Here is a 17,965-nt window from a genome sequence, read left to right as displayed (position 1 = left end):
TGAGGGTAGATTGGGTTGGCTGGGGCAGATATGTGGGTGAATGAGGGTCGATTGGGTTGGCTGGGGCAGATGTGCTGAATGAGGGAGGGTTGGGTTAGCTGGGACAAATATGTGGGTGAATGAGGGTTTGCTGGGCCCAACATGTGGGTGAATGAGGGAGGGTTGGGTTGACTGGGGCAGATATTGAGTTAGAGGTTTAGCTACTTTAAGCTGTAGCTTTCAAATGTGCGAGATTGGTCAATAGTTGACAAAAATCAGAAATAAAAACACAGAAATCATTTTAAGTTGTGATTTATTTTAATGTCTTAATTCTTTTTCATAATCTGAACATGGTTTACAATTTGATAACTCAATATACAGTATTGATATGCGATATAGTTAACTCAATATACAGTATCTAAAACTCAATATACAGTATCTAAAACTCAATATACAGTATCTAAAACTCAATATACGATATTGGTAACTCAATAATATGCAGTATTTTAAACTCAATGTACATTTTTTCAATATAGTTACAGTATTTTAAGCTCAATATACTTGAATATACAGTATTTCTCACTCAATATACAGTATTTTAAACCCAACATATGATATTGTTAGCTCAATACACGATATTTCAAACTCAATATATGATATTCTTAACTCGATATACGATATTTCAAACTCAATATGACATTTTAAACTAAATGTATGATATTTCAAACTCAATATACGATACAATATTTCAAACTCAATATCAGAATCAGTATACATCATATCTTAAATTTGATACACAATGTTTATAATTAGATATATTATGAGCAACTTTAAATGATGACAGACCTACAAAGAAAGAGAAAGAAAGAAATGGGTTTAACATCCACACGACACAAACTAGGTCATTTAGGGACTAACATTTGGTTCAATTTTATTTCAATAATTTGCTTTGCGTGTAGGGGTCTTTAGCAGTTAGAGGAAACAGAAGGACCCGGAGAAAACCCACAAGTTTGGACAGGCCTGATAGACCAACAAAAGCTAAGACAAAAATATGGACAAATGAGATGGGGTTAAATCTTAGGTCAACACAATACTTTGGTCATCTGAGACTAACACATAGTTATTTGCATTTCTATGGTAACTGAAAATTTAACCTAGGCAGCGGTGTTACAAATTCCAACTGCCAAAGGTTCTTTCACATCAACACCATTGTATACATGTATTGACTTCAGGTTTTTTTCGTCCCATCTGAATGATTAGGCACCTTTCTATGTCAGGGTAGACAAGAGCAAGCAGAACTGTCACATACCAAATATTGTATTTCAGAATTACCTTAAGATATCTTATTTCACAGTTGCTATGACGATATTTGAAACCAGGAACAATGAAATATAGCAGTTTGATGAAAATCAACACACCCATGATCTTCGTTTTATAAAGATCATTAACAAACAGTACAGGGCCCCGTTTCTCGAAATCTTAACTAAAGATAAATCCAAATTTTAGTAGATACTTCAATTTTTATTGGCTAAGCACTAAAATCAATCTAATATTATCCAATCAAATTTCATGAAACAGGCCCTAGGTCTACAGGTCCTAATTCATTGGTTAAAATCCAGGTGCAAACTTAAGCTTTTAGCCAATTATAGGGGTCCATAGTTTAATATTTGTGAATAATGCTCCAGGTCCATCTATATTTACATAATAAAGGTTTGAGTTCCGTGATATAATGGATCGACGAACATATTATACTATTCAAAAAAAGTAGGGGATATTTGATTTTGGGGGCATAATACTAAAATATGCAAATGACTACGAAAAAAGTCACTATAGAACCTAACAGAAGAAACATTTCCAGTTACATGTGACGCCCAAACGCACCAATAGCTACCGCATGGAATGCAGGTGATGCTTGGGATCATCATGGGGGTCCAACCCAAGATTTGCACGACTCTGACTTTGAATGTTACAGTCATTGTGGCATTGAATTCCAGGGTGGAAACATCAGTTTAATTGTTTTAGTGACCAGAAAACAAATTTTGATATGCGTCGGCTTACCCAAAATGAAAGGTTACGTGCCCTTGGCATGCTACAGATCGGCACAACACAGGCGGTTGTGGCGCGGACGATGAATGTTTCTCAGTCTGTCATAAGCAGGCTATGGTCCAGATACCGTGATACACAATCTGTACAGGACAGACCACGCTCAGGTCGACCAAGGGCAACAACTCAAGCCCAGGATCGATTTATCCGTACCTTGGCCTTGAGAAATCGTGTCATCACAGCAAATCAGATCAGCGCTCGTCTTCAAACAGACACTGGTGTGAGAGTGAGTGGCCAGACGATTCGGAATCGACTGCATAGGGGTCACCTTCGCGCCCGACGTCCTCGCGTGATCCCTTGTTTGAGAGATCATCACATTCAGGCAAGACGTCGTTGGTGTAGGGATCGTCAACACTGGGATAATCGACGCTGGAGCAATGTGATGTTTTCAGATGAGTCAAGGTTCACTGTTGATTTTTTGGACAGACGTAGGAGGGTGTGGCGTCGTCGAAACGAGCGCTTCCAAGACGTTAACGTCATCAGACATGATCGATTTGGGGGTGGTTCTGTTATGGTGTGGGGAGGCATCACTGTTGCTGGAAGAACGGCTTTACATGTTGTTGCAGGGCGTGTTACAGGCCAGTACTACCGGGACAACATCTTGGCAGTCCATGTTGTGCCGTTCGCACGACGTCATGGTCGCCGTTTCATCTTCCAGGATGACAACGCAAGATGTCACAGGGCCAGGATCGTTACAGGTTACCTCCAACAACAGAACATCACCACATTACCTTGGCCAGCACTGAGTCCCGACCTCTCCCCCATCGAGCATGTCTGGGACATGCTTGGCCAGAGGTTACGTCAACGTCAACAACGTCCTGCCAATGTCCAAGAACTTGCTGCTGCGTTGCAACAGGAATGGGACAATCTGGACCAAAATGACCTTAGACGTCTCATTAGGAGTATGCCACGTCGGATCAATGCTTGTTTGGCAAACAGAGGAGGATTTACCCGTTACTGACTTGGTTGTGATGCTGTGGTAACTTTGCTGTTTGACCCCGGGTATCATTTTACCCTTATAATGGTCAGTCTGTGCCTTACTTACTCTAACGATCATTTGGAATAAATCGATGAATGTGAACTTCATTTCATTTTGTCATTTGTTTCTTCGTCAGTTTCATTAGGTGACTTTAATAACACTTAAAAATCAAATATCCCCTACTTTTTTTGAATAGTATATATTTGTAACACAATATTTCTATGGACGCTTACGGCTAGCCCCCGGATCCATTCACTTTATTCGAATTGTGCATTTGTTTTTGAGATCTGCGTAATATTTCTTGTCTGGATATATTGTGTAAATTATGTGTGGTGCAGTCCCCCTGCACTTACTAATAGAAACACAAATTTCTTAATAACACAAAGATTCTTCATAAAAATGTTTCTTAATAACACAATGTTTCTTAGTAACACAATGTTTCTTAGCAACACAATGTTTCTTTGTAAATCAATGTTTCTCATCTTCGTATTGTTTTTAATAAAAAAATGTTTCTTTTTTTCCTCAGTTAATCTGAATCATCCTCAAATTTATTTTCTGAAAATTCCTTTCTCACTCGCTTTGCTTTTTTAACTTTTCTTCTTTCGCTAACATCACCCGTTAATCCTTCGGCTTTTCCTGTAAGAAGAATATCAGACGGTAAACGTAAATAGCAAATGAAGCCTCATAAATTTTTTAAAAATGCAAGTAATTATGTCAACATATCCTTTCCATAAAGTATAACTTGATTTCCACCATTCTCCATTAGTAGTCGTAACTTTCCACCATTCTCCATGAGTAGTCGTAACTTTCCACCATTCTCCATGAAAAGTTGTAACTTCCCGCCATTCTCCATGAGAAGTCATAACTTTCCACCATTTTCCATGAGAAGTCATAACTTTCCACCATTTTCCATGAGTAGTCGTAACTTTCCACCATTCTCCATTTTAGTTATTCTGCACATATTTCTATGACCAGAAGAAGTAAAATTGTTTATTGGTGGAAAGTTATCACTACTCATGAAGAACGGCAAAAATCTACCTGTTGAAATTTACTTGTTGCAGGTAATTTTGACGTTCAGGATCGTGTTATACTTATGGAAAGGATATGTTGACATAATAACTTGCATTTTTTAAAGATACATTATGGGAGATAAGATAAAGAGCTGGAAGTTCTCACTATAATAGTTAAAAACTAGATAATCTGAAGGCAATTTCTGGAAATTTCAGTCAAATTGATCCACTATGAACTGAGAATTCGGCCTCGATTCGATCATCATTACTAAAGTCAGTACGATAAACAGCATAGTTTCCATCATCCATTTCATGATTAAATTATGACTGGAAGTCGAGCAGCAAATGAGATCATAATCCAGTAAATATCACAGGCTAGCGATGATATCTAGAGTTGATTATGGTCTGGATAAGTTAATGTCTAATTAATAATTTAGATAACATTTCAGGCCGAAATAAACACCTGCAATAGGCAGATTTAACTCACCACTTTCAGGTGTAAACTCCAGATAAATCTGCCGACCTTCTATAAACAAACCATGCATTGCTTTCACGGCCTCTTTTGCATCTTCTACATCTCGGAAATCAACAAATGCTTTCCTGGAAATAAATGTTATAGTTGAGTTGCCAGCCAACAAAGCATACATCCACAGTATCGAAGTTTTCCTAATAGTCAGGTATATATTTAAAAATTGATCAAGTGCAGGAATCCATGAAAATGAAATCAATCAGCAGCAATCCATCAAGTAATCATCAGAGAGAGATGGGGTTTAACGTCCAGTCCACTCGACAGAAACTAGGTCATTTCGGGACTAACACATGCTTCAATTTTATTTCAATAATTTGCTTGTGCGTAGTGAGTGGAAACCGGAGGACCCCAGAGAAAAGCCACGAGGTTGGAAAGGCGACCCTACTCATCCGAACGACTAAACAGCTGTCCTTGTCAGGACCTCTGCCCTACACCGTTGACAAGAGAAATCACCCCGAAAAATCCTGGTGAACTTTCTCGGCCACACCGGGATCGAACCGACGACCTCCGGGCTAGCGAGCGAGCGTCTTACTCACTAAGGGAACTGGGTTAGTCTATATTTATATGTTCCAAGGCCTGAGTTCACAAAGCATTCTCAGTAGCCAAGTCTCTAACTCAATATCATCCAAAGTCTTCAACATTGAACACACGAATAATTTGTCAATTTGAATTACCAGGAAAAGATGGGCTTCTGATATCCAATATTTAAGACAAAATAAACATTTTACCATTGATACACGAATTGTGTACCATAATGCGTTTTAGCGCACTCCAAGGACGAGGCTAGACATATCCCACAAGTTATGGGACAATAAATATATTATGTAGACTGGAATTACCAGATGCCATTCGATTGAGATTTCTGGTGTATTTCGCCGAACATAACTGATGTGAAATTAGATTGAATGATTGAATGTAAATCAGTTTATATACATTCATATTACATTATTATATGTATTGCGACCCATTTGTGTCAATTTCTAGGTACCAAATATTAACGATCTACCTCCTTTAAGTTAAGAAGAATTTACACAAAATTGTTTGTCTTATTTTAACTAAAATATAGCCCTTTATAAAACTTATGTGCAAAGTTTTTGTGTTTCTGGATCAAAAATATTTCTCATAAACAGTAATTGAATGTTGAGTAAAGTCTCAACTGAAGTCTGAGAATGGTTTCTGAACTCGGTGACCAGGATAAAGCCAATATTTCTTACCCCCGTGACTTTCCGGTATCTGAGAAAGTTGGTATCCTTATGGCAACAGCTTTCTTGAAATACTGATGTAGTTTGTCCTCGTTCACCTTATAATGTAAGTTTCTTACAACCAGGGTTTTCTTTCCTACTTTACCCCTTCGCGGTTTTCCATCAGCTAAAAAAAGGGAGAGAGAGAAATGAGGTTTAACGTCCACTCGACACAAACTAAGTCATTTCGGGACAAACATATTGTAATGGTAACAAAAGAGAGAGAGAAATGGGGTTAAACATCTAGGTCATTTCGGGACTAACACATGGTTCAATTTTATTTCAATAATTCGCTTGCAGTGGGAGGAAAACCGGAGAAAACCCACGAGGTTGGACAGGCGACCCTACTTCTTGTCACGTACAACTGGGAAATCAAAACCACGCCAGATGACTCAATGACAGACTGTATGATACAGCGCACACGTGCTAACCTTTCGGCCATCCAACCCCCTATTTATTTCAATAATTTGCTAGTGCGTAGGGGTCTCGAGCAGTGGGAGGAATCCGGAGGACCCAGTGAAAACCCACCGATTTGTTGTTTCTATTGATATTAAATCGGCACAGATTTAAAAACATCAGGGCCCTGTTTCTTGAAATTTTAACTAAAGATAAAATCCAAATTCTAGTAGACACTTCAATTTTGACTGGCTAAGCACTAATATCAATCTAATATTATCCAATCAAATTACTAAAATTTGGATTTTATCTTAGTTAAAATTCCGTGAAACAGGCCTCAGCTAGTAAAACAATTATTGCCAGGCCTGATTACGATTAAATCATGGACGAACTTTAAAAAACTTACAAGAAACAGGTCTAGGACCAGTGGCCTTCTTAATTTCTACTTCCGCGCCATCTAGATCTTTTTTATTGAGTTTTATAGCTTTCAGCAGATCATCTTCGCTAGCTAAATCACAGTGACCAAACCTTTCAAATAATAAAAAAAACACTACAATTTCGCAAACTTCGGTATTCTATTTATTATCAAAATGTCATTCATGGGTTTGAATCTGAAATAAAAACAATTTTAAATTCTAATGGAGGAGATGAAATGAAATGGGTTTTAATGTCCTACTGTTCTTCTCCAACTGGGCTAATCAAGATGGGCATACGCCATACAGTGTGCTATGAGGGAAATTTTACCCGAACAGCGGCACAATGGCCCACTAAGACCTACTCTTATATCGAATTCCAACTGCCAAGGGATATTTTACGTGTACGCCAATGTATACACAGGGCCTTAGTTTTCCGTCCCATCCGAATGACTATACAGCTGTCCTTGTCAGGCCCTCCCCGTCCTGCACCAATGACAAGAACTAGGTCATTTCGCAACTAACATATGGATTAATTTCAATAATTCGCTTGCGCGTAGGGTTCTTTAGCAGTGGGAGGAAACCCCACTGACAAGGGGAAACCACGTCGGAAAATCGTGTTGAACTTTCTCCGCCAATACAGGGATCGAACACCTGATCTCCAGGCTAACGAGCCAGCGTCTTACCTACTTAACCAACATGGCTCCCAGATGAGATAAAGATATGTTTAGAACAGTTGATTGATTTTACAAGGAAGAATATTTTATACAAACCTTTTTCCTTTCTTTTTCCTAACTTCTGTAACTGTGATACCTTTCTTCGTTAAATACTCCTCGATAGTTTCCGCGGTTGTCTCCTTATTTAATCCACCAAGAAAAATCGACGCTGAAAAATGAAACAAACAATTAAACAAATATCTGTCTTCCAATCATTAAAAATACATTATGAGAGATAAGATAAAGAGATGGCAGTTCTTGCTATAATAGTTAAAAACTAGATAGTGTAAAGGTAATTTACTGAAAATTTCAGTCAAATTGATCCACTATGAGCCGAGAAAGAAGCGGGTGAAATTTTTGCATAGTCTTGGTCATCATTACTAAAATCATTAACATAAACAGCATAGTCTCGATTATCCACTTTTATTGATTTAATTATCAATAGCCGTTAGCGGCATATAGGAATCTAATCCAGCCAACATCGAAGGCTAGCCTTGACATCGAAGTTTATTATGGTCTGGATAAGTTAATTAATGTCTAATTGATAATTTAGATAAGATTTCAGGCCCAAAGAAAGACTTGTAATAAGCAGATTTTGCTCTTGCATAATGCATGTTTAACAAGGTCATTAATGGCCGTGGGGGTGGGGTGGGGTCAAATGATTTAATGAGTGTATATACATACCAGAGAGAGAGATATTAATGTCCACTTGACACAAACTAGGTCATGCCTTTTTAGCAGTGGGAGGAAACCGGGGAACTACGGTACAGTGAAATCAATACTACTCCTTGTCATGAACAAGCTGGGTATCGAAACCACACCAGAAATGAAATGAAATGGGGTTTAACGTCCACACGACACAAATTAGGTCATTTTGGGACTAACATATGGTTTAATTTTACTTCAATAATTCGGTTGCGCGTAGAGGTCTTTAGCAGTGGGAGGAAATTGGAGGACCCAGAAAAAACCCATGAGGTTGGATAGGCGACCCTACTCCTTGTCACGTACAACCGGGGATTCGAAACCACGCCAGTTGACTAAATGACAGACCTTATGATACAGCATGCACGTGCTAACTAACCATTCAGCCGCCCAACCCCCCATGATCTAAAGCACACAATTTGGCCCCTGAAATTCAAGTATACCCAAAATAACCTACGTATTTCTTCCGTCTTTATTTTTTTAATTGGTTCATCATCATCATCATCATCATCATCATCATCATCTTCCTTCTTTATTTTTTTAATTGGTACTTCCACTTGTGTTGTCTTTTTTCTTTTGTTGCCCAATTCTTCTTTGATTTCATCATCATCATCGTCATCATCGTCGTCATCAGATGACTCAGAGCTATCTGTCTGTTTTGATCCTTCCGATTTGATAGAACTTTTAGGTATTTTACGTATGTATTTATTGTCTCTTTCATCATCATCGTCGCTTGTAGAATCCTCTTCTTCTTTAACAACAGGTGCTTGTTGTTTACTTTTCTTCTTTCTAGATACACCTTTATCTTTTACAGTCTTCTCTTTCTGAAAAATAGAAATTTTTTCAGTAATTGTTCTTTGAATGGCGGGGGTGGGGGGTGGAAGGCCGAATGGTTAGCCACGCGCTGTATCATAAGACCTGTCATTGAGTGAACTGGCGTGGTTTCGAATCCCCGGTTGTACGTGACAAGGAGTAGGGTCGCCTGTCCAACCTCGTTGGTTTTCTCCGGGTCCTCCGGTTTCCTCCCACTGCTAAAGACCCCTACGTGCAAGCGAATTATTGAAATAAAATTAAACCATATGTTAGTCCCTATATGACCTAGTTTGTGTCGAGTGAACGGTAAACCCCATTTCTCTCCCTCTCTCTCTTTGAATGGCATTTAATTTTAATAAGAGACAAAGAGAAATAGAGAGAGAGAGAGAGAGAGAGAGAGGGAGAGGGAGAGAGATGGGGACTTACATATGGTTCAATTTTATGTCATTAATTGGCTTGTGCGTAGGGGTCTTTAGCAGTGGGAAAAACAGGAGTACCCGGCGAAAACCCACAAGGTTGGACAGGCGGACATACTCCTTGACATGTACAACCGGGTAATCAAAACCACGCCATTTGACTCAATGACAAACTTTATAGTGCAACGCACACGCGTTAACTATTCGGCCACCCAAACCCCCATAATTAAATAAAGCACTATTTATGGTTAACAATTACTCTTGTTTATTACACGGCAACATTTCAACAAGTTTTCACAAGTCTTGATAGAAGACAGCAACATTACACAACAGCGCAGAGATACAATTTGGTATCATACAAAAAATAGATGTACATGTAGCTATATGCTTCTTACTCTTTCTAGAACACCTCATACCACTTGTAATATAACAAAACAAGCGGTTGCCATGCAAGATACACCCACATTTCCCAAGAGATGGACAGTGAACAAGCTAAATAAGCTGCCATAATCCAGGATGTTAATTTCCGACATGCATCAATATTAAAAGGAACCAAGATCTTTGGAATATAAACATATGAAAATGTGGGCGTAAAAAAAAACTTTTTGAAGGAAATCTCATCCATAAATTGTCAGAGCTTGTATTCTTAAAAAGTTGGTGAGTTTTAAATCATTTTGAATACATGACTCCAACTGTACATAGCATTTAAACAAATGGCTAAATTGAACAATTAAATTCCTGCCAAATAAAATATGGCTATTCCGTGGTCTACACATATTTCAATGGCAAAAATTAAGCAGACTGACTTCAGTGAAAGCACCTGTTACGGTACTTAGCGTACACATGATGGGTTGAAGAGTTCAAGATACAGTTGAGGCAAGAACTGGTCGAATTTACCTGATTATATATACATGTACGTACAGAGTTTACAATAAAACAAACAGGATATTATACCCCTCGCAGAGTTTCGTTTGATTAGACCTAATCCCACTCAAGCACTGCCGTAAACAAAGCAAATTTCTGTTCTAAATTATGACTGGTCAATAGTCCAATTAACACCAATACCTAACTGTGTAACATCATCATTCTGTTTAAACAGAGCTCCAGATATGTTTACATAACGTTACGTCATGACTCACAATTTTATTACGCCCAATTAACCAGTGCATAGCAGAATATTGCAGAAAATGTAATTGCGTGACAAACAAGGCTATCAAAACGGCAAAAATGTAAACAATACTGCTTGGAGACGAACAATACTTTTGCCGTTTTAATACCTTAAATCACTGTCCAAAGTTTTAGGGAAGACCCTATACTGAACGAAGGACTGTCATGTTGCTGTACCGGAATAATAGACACACTCCCTCAAAAGCTCAAGTATCAGAAGTCAATCCAGCAATGGTCAGAGAGGGATTTCTGAGGCCATTGCTTCAGGAATATGACAGGACATATACATCGTAATTACACAACAAACTTACCAACATATACTTCAACTAATTCACACCAGAATAATACAACGATTCTACCACAGGCTCTAGGACAGAGAGATGCAACCCCACGACAGAGTGACACACTTTTGGACAGAGTGATCAATACACTCTAGGACAGAGTGAAAAAAACCAATGCTCTCTGGGACAGAGTGATGCACCCCAGAACAGAGTGATGAAGGCACTCTAGGACAGAGTCATAAGTGATGAATGAAAGATCAGAGTCATGAGAGATAGAGGTACTCCTGGACAGAGTTATCAATACACTCTAGGACAGAGTGATGCAAAACCAAGACAAAGAAATGCAATGCTCTCTTGGACAGAGTGATGCCAGATTGATGGAGGCACTCTAGGACAGAGTGTTGGAGGTACTCTAGAACAGAGTCATGAGTGATGGATGTACTCTGGGACAGAGTGGTAAACCCTATGGCAGGGAATACACTCTAGGACAGAGTGATGCCATTGAAGAGAGTTATACACTCTAGGACAGAGTGATGCCCTGAAGACAGGGATACACCCTAGGACAGAGTGATGCAATCAAAGATGGGGATACACTCTAGGACAGAGTGATGCCCTGAAGACAGGGATACACTCTAGGACAGAGTGATGCCCTGAAGACAGGGAATACACTCTAGGACAGAGTGATGCAATCAAAGATGGGGATACACTCTAGGACAGAGTGATACACCACAGGATATACAAGATACAGGATACACTTGAGGATATCAGTCCTTCACGTTTAAGGGGAGCTTTTGCTCCTGCTCCTCTCGACGCACGTCGGCTTTCCTTCGAAGGAGTCATTAAAGACTCCTGCAAATTAGCTAAATCGCTCTCCTAAATATTGAGATTAATAAACTACTTTCAGTTTTTGTTTACTTTTAAACTGCATATATTCAAGGTATCAGGAGCTTTTTATGGCTCCCGCACAATTTTATAAACATGAAGGACTGGGATATGGTAATTCAGTATCCATAGGAAAGCTGGTTGTCATGGAAATACACATAAATTACAACGGAGATCAAGCTATACCTAAAGCAACACAAACAAACTTAAAAGCTGTGCACTTACTCAGTGATACGCTATATGTCATGTGGTTGTGTTTAAGCAGATGGCCCAAAAGGAGACCCAACTATACGTTAAGACCCAATGTTTAAGCAGATGGCTCACGAGAATCATAACGGAATGGAATAAACTATCACACATACTTATGGAAAACAGATACTGATTTTTTTAAGCTAATAGTATTTCTTAATAACGTTGAGAAAATACCCTTCAAAACGTCGCCTAAATAAATCAGTAGCTGTTTTCTATAAGTATGTGTTATAGTTTATTTATCTGCCCAGTTACTAAATGTCTTCAAAAGAATAAAATGGAATGGGGTGTAAGGTTTCATCAACTCAATTTTCATTTTAGTTGTCAAGTTTGCAATGGTAGTGGGAGAATTCGGATGTTTCTGTCTTGACTAACATATGATGAATTTCATTTCAGTGGCTACATCTGCAATGCAAGCGGGAGAATTTTCCCCAGAGATCAACGTTTCTATTTTCCCTAGTTTGAATTACAAACTACAAATGTGCACACCAGCAGACCTCAGGTTATCATCTTATCTCAACGACTAGGTATGCTCCCCTTTTCAAGTTGTCAGCCATGTCACCCAATAGACCATGCCTAAACCTCATGTCACCCAATAGACCATGCCTAAACCTCATGTCACCCAATAGACCACGCCTAAGCCTCATGTCCACCCAATAAACCATGCCTTAGCCTCATGATTTATTTATGGTGGGGCATTATTCGAATTAATCTGATTTACTTCCCCTAAATTTAAGTTTTCAAGCGCATAACTTTATTTTTATGAAATAAACAAGATATTATGACAACCATTTCACAGAAGAAAAAGAGCCAGAGTGGCAAGACGATTATACAGTTTTCTGTATTATTATAAATCAAGGCAAATTTTCAAAAACAAAGAATAATCTTTATTTAATAATAACAAGACAAAGAATAATTATATTAAATAATCAGAGGTTATTTCAGAAACTTATATCTCAAACTTTCAAACTTTGTTTATCTTAAAGTTGAAATTTCATATTTTTAAGTTATATTTTCAAAATTTATTAAAATAAAGCCTTAAAATAGATGGTATTTATAAGCAGTCCTACCTTGTTAAAGAATAATCCTATTAATCCTATAATTCACTATTGCCAGTTGAGAAATTGGCAAAAATATCATTTTTATCATCAAATTCCAACGTTTGAAGATAGCTACTCCATAGTAGAGAATAGAAAACAAGGGAGGTAATTGTGTTATTATTTCCGGTGTAAATGAGTTTTAAGTGTGAGAATGACACCTATGATCGTATAATAGTGAGTTGATAACCTATTGAGCAAAAGACATAGAAAATATTATGTTTTGACTTTCTTAGAAAATATGAAATTATAACTTTAAGCATACATGTACATTACAGTACATGTAAGATTTAGATAAAGATCTGGCTATTATGTATGGTTTAATGGTAGAGAGCGAGACATTAAAATATATTGATACTGCACGAAGCGTTAGCCGAGTGTTGTTTCAATATATTACGCAATGTCTTTAGCTCGAGACCATTTAACAACTTAAAATACAGACACTATCCCGCGCGTGCTTTTTCTTTGAAATTTGTCATGCGAGACCAATATTTCATCTAGGATAGATCATGTATGATTGGCAAGTTGCCCGTACGATTATTTGAAATAATGGTACGTCAACATCAAAGGTTTACGTCACATCTGTATTTTAATATTATATAATAGGTCAATAATACGTCCTGAACACAATCTTGATTAAAATACAGATCTATATTTCGTTTTGTTTCTTTATACTTTCGTTAACCTACACTACATGAAGATCTGACCGGTTGTAGTGGAAGGTTGCATCAAAGGTCATACGAGTGGCTTTTGACCCTATGACGTCAACCATATGATTAACCAATTAGCATTGCCGTTTTTAGTGGGTTACCCATAGTTCCATGCACCTCACACCAAAATCTTGCTGTAACAGATTGTTTCATTGGCTAATCCCTCACATCATCCAGAACGCAGGTCTTAAATCAACTCTTCCAGATCCTAGTGTAGTGAAGATAAGTAAAACAAAATTTTTGAACTGGGCTAATGAAGACGGGCATACGCCATACAGTGTGCTATGAGGGAAATTTTACCCGAACAGCGGCACAATGGCCCACTAAGACCTACTCTTATATCGAATTCCAACTGCCAAGGGATATTTTACGTGTACGCCAATGTATACACAGGGCCTTAGTTTTCCATCCCATCCGAATGACCATACAGCTGTCCTTGTCAGGCCCTCCCCGTCCTGCACCAATGACAAGGAGAGAGAGAGAGAGAGAAAGGGGGTTTAACGTCCACTCGACACAATTTTGCCTGGACAGCGGCACTACGGCCTACTCTTATATCGAATTCCAACTGTCAGGGGATCTTTTATGTGCACACCAATGTGTACACGGGACCTCGGTTTTCCGTCCCATCCGAACGACTAGACAGCTTTCCTTGTCAGCCCCTCCGTCCTGCATCACTGACAAGGGAGAACCACGCCGGAAAATCTGAATGAACTTTCTCGGCTAATGCTGGGATCGAACACCCGATTGAACTATAAAAAACGAAACGAAATAGGATCTGTAAAACGAAACGAAATAGGATCTGTTTTTTAATCAGATGTGATGAAGAGCTGACCCTTATTGTTATAATAGTTCAATAATACATCATGAACAATGATTACATGGAAAATTGCAGTTAAATTACTTTATTTGGAGTAAAGTTATGAGTGCTTGAAGTTTTAATTGTCAGGTACCATTAATACCATAATATACAAAGTCTAGATTATCCATTTTAACTTTTAAAATATCAAATGGCACGAGTGTACCAATCCATTCAATATTGAATTTGCTGGTCTTAAGAGTTGATTATAGCTTGTCATGTGAATAAATATCTGAATAATAATTTATAGTCCCATTTCATTTGAAGTCCAAAAAAAAGGACCTGCTACAGGCACATTTAGCTTTTACATTACGCAGCTTTAAAAAGGCAAAATGTATCCTTAATAAAACACGAATACTTGAAAGTACCAAATACTTAAAAGTACCTAATACCTGAAAGTACCAAATGCTTGTTTATGATTCCCAAATCTGATTTTACATGATCCTTATTATCCTTATTATCAATTTCAACCCAATCTGATTAAAACACAGATCCTATTTCATTTTGTTTTTTTTATAGTTCAAAATTCAGTTTTACTTGTCTCTATTACACTAGAATCTGTAAGAATTGTATAATCGGCATTTTGGTTGAAGTGATGGATAAGCCAATGAAACAGTCTGTTACGGCGACTTCTTGGCGTGCAATGCACCTGTGGGTAAACCACTAGAAATGTCAACGCTGATTGATCAATCAATACTGACGCGACCTTCCAGTACAACCTGTCAGATCTTCATGTAATGTAGGCCATCGAAAGTATAAAAAACGAAACGAAATATAGATCTGTATTCTAATCAGATTGGTGCTTTACAAGTTCATTTGTTAAATTCTAGCTTCACATAAACAAATAATTTGACGCAAAAAAATTACGTTAGACCACTATCGATATGTTATGATCGCATTCAGTTTGTTGTTTTGCTTGCTTTTTCAGTTAGTTGCGATTCAAATAAATCCAACAATCGCTTAATTTCTTTGATTTCATTGGCTAGCTGATAAATGGGGTCAACTGTCTTACTAAGTTCTTCACACTTAGCCATAAGCGCGTACATAGACTTGATACTCGTGTCCACTGAATCACATGTATAATCCACCGAGTCTTTGTAAGCCGTTAAACACGCCACGCTACGCGCTGACATCTTATGAAGACTTGATCGAAGATTGCCAAGCATTAGATCAACATCGTCTGCAACTCTTCTGGCTTGATTTTCCAGTTCTACAATGGCATTTGGGTCAATAGGTGGAATGTCATCTGGACTTTGCTGAAATAAACTACTGGGCGATCTGGACCAACCCGACGCTGTTGATGTAGCCATGGACGTACAGGCCGATGTATTACTAGAATAACTAGCTGTACTGCGAACACTTGATCGTCGACTGTTACTGGATCCCGTTTTCGACATCGGACTACTTCTACGAATCTTTTCCTGTAGATCGTCCGCGATAAACTCAATCATATCACCTTTACGTAAAATAGTTCCTTGAGGCAAACTTTTCGATAGCGATTCTTGCGCTTCTATCTCAGCCAATATTTGTCTTGTCGGGGGAATAATGATCACATCACTTTGAGTTCTACTGCGACTGTTTGACAATTTTTTCTTCTCAATCGTTTTCTTGGAATGAGTATTGTTCATCGTACCGTTCACTGCTTCTGATTGCATTATCTCCTGAGGGTCATGTAGTGAAAGACTATTTGGTCGTGACCGCCCATTTGGATTGCTTTCAGGACTTAACTCATCTGTGATCTGAAAATTGCTCAAATCCACCAGCGTTTCACTTTCGCCCATAGAATTAGAATCATGAAAAGCACTGGCCTGTCGATCACTTTCACACGCTGCCTCGAACGATTGAGGATCAAATTCGTCCTGATCAACGCTTAGACTTTGTGACAAGCGAGACATTTCTTTGATTGTTTTAGATTCTTCCGAAGAGACGGGCGACAGGACATCACTAGTGTCCTCCGACGACACTAAATCCGGAAGATGTCTGTTGATACTGTCCGTGTGTTGTTCCGCCATGACTGGCAGAAGTGTCTGTTCCATATTGTTGATATTTTCACTCAAGTTCGTTCGACCGCGACTACTTGAATCCAGAAGACCATTTTTAGCAACAGAATTGGATGTCTGTAAATTGGATATTAGCAGGCCATTCTCATGGCTCATAATTCAAGTTGATTTATCACTCACAGATGTTTCATTTAAAGCTGGAAATACCTAATTCAACCATTTCTGAAAATCAAATGACAGGAAATGAAGTGGTAAGAGAGAGAGAGAGAGAGAGAGAGAGAGAGAGAGAGAGATGGGGTTTACTACATTGATTTCTTTTGATGTTTTTGTGGACATTTTGGACACTGATAATCTGTGTGGAGTTACTAGAGAAACTGGGTTTATTGTCCATGCAACAGTGAGTGACTGTGTATATACACCCATCACCCATTTGTTTCTTTGTATATATGTTGGGCACATTCTTCACCCCTAGCGCCGATTGCAATCTTCGCTGCAGTGTAGCACAGAATCCACTTTGTTGTCTGCGCAGACTATAGACTATATACTATATACCCTGCGCACGGCACGCCGATTGTAATCTGCACTTATCTAGGGAAAGAGGTTTTACACCATAATGTTCTATGATGTGGAAAATTTTGCCTGGACAGTGACATGACGGCCTACTCTTATATGTGCACGCACAACAATGTGTACACAGGACCTCAGTTTTTTGTACCATCCGCAGGACTATACATTGCCCCTTTGTCTTTAACAAATTAGAACAAATAATATGGAAATATACATAGTAATATAACAACCGATATCAGTTTTCTGTACCATCCGCAGGACTATAGTATACATTGTCCCTTTGTCTTTAACAAATTAGAACAAATAATATGGAAATATACATAGTAATATAACAACCGATATCATTTACTAAATAAAAATATTACTGCAAGTGCGATATTTTTGTCTCATATAATTAGAATTCGTGATTTTTACAGCTGTGCCTTCAAGTGTAAAAAAGAAACTCAATTATAAAGCGTTTTTCTTGACTGCACTTTTCACTTCAGTAATTTGTTGTACTGCGAATTTAACTAATCACTGTAAATACTGTAACATAATACATTTTCTACACCTTCAATTTTACCTTAATAGATTTCGAAATTACAGGCTGCATGGTTGCTATAACCTTAAACTCTCTAGACTTAGTGAAAATATAAAAATAATGAAATGGCTTCAGATTATTTCCACCACCTTCTTCAACAACAACGTGGTCACGTGTTTTCCTGTTTCGTGAAATATGCACGAGTTATCTTTTCTTTGTTTTTATTTTTGAAGCCTGGATCTACAAATTTAAGCAATATAAAGTTTTCATTTTTGATGTAAAAATTTAGAGTTCTGTCCAATATATGGAACAAGTGCTAGGCCTATTTAATTTAGAATG

At 38.1% G+C, this 17,965-nt stretch overlaps 1 protein-coding gene across 3 annotated transcripts; it reads right to left on the bottom strand.

The window, feature by feature from the left end:
* Positions 1-277: 277 nt before the first annotated feature.
* Positions 278-17,827, bottom strand: LOC126810100 (nucleolin). 3 transcript variants are annotated; one of them, XM_050535068.2, is made up of 7 exons: positions 17,669-17,814; positions 8,526-8,892; positions 7,424-7,535; positions 6,644-6,765; positions 5,815-5,968; positions 4,559-4,671; positions 278-3,697 (listed from the first exon to the last, which is right to left on the bottom strand). In XM_050535068.2, exons 1-7 carry the CDS (start codon positions 17,696-17,698, stop codon positions 3,588-3,590), a joined length of 1,008 nt encoding a protein of 335 aa, XP_050391025.1. In that variant the 5' UTR covers positions 17,699-17,814; the 3' UTR covers positions 278-3,587. The 3 variants fall into 3 exon arrangements, with proteins under 3 accessions (XP_050391025.1, XP_050391026.1, XP_050391024.1); XM_050535069.2 differs by lacking the exon at positions 17,669-17,814 and adding an exon at positions 10,776-11,418; XM_050535067.1 differs by lacking the exons at positions 278-3,697; positions 4,559-4,671; positions 5,815-5,968; ... (1 more) ...; positions 7,424-7,535; positions 8,526-8,892 and adding an exon at positions 12,741-16,761 and having other exon boundaries at positions 17,669-17,827.
* Positions 17,828-17,965: the final 138 nt, after the last annotated feature.

Source organism: Patella vulgata, chromosome 2 (genome assembly GCF_932274485.2).
Source record: "Patella vulgata chromosome 2, xgPatVulg1.2, whole genome shotgun sequence".
Lineage (NCBI taxonomy): Eukaryota > Metazoa > Mollusca > Gastropoda > Patellidae > Patella > Patella vulgata.
This window is presented reverse-complemented; position numbering and strand designations above follow the sequence as displayed.

Bases quoted from the DNA above. Each gene is read 5' to 3' on its own strand.
- LOC126810100 (XM_050535067.1), bottom strand. From the start codon at position 16,695: ATGAGCCATGAGAATGGCCTGCTAATATCCAATTTACAGACATCCAAT.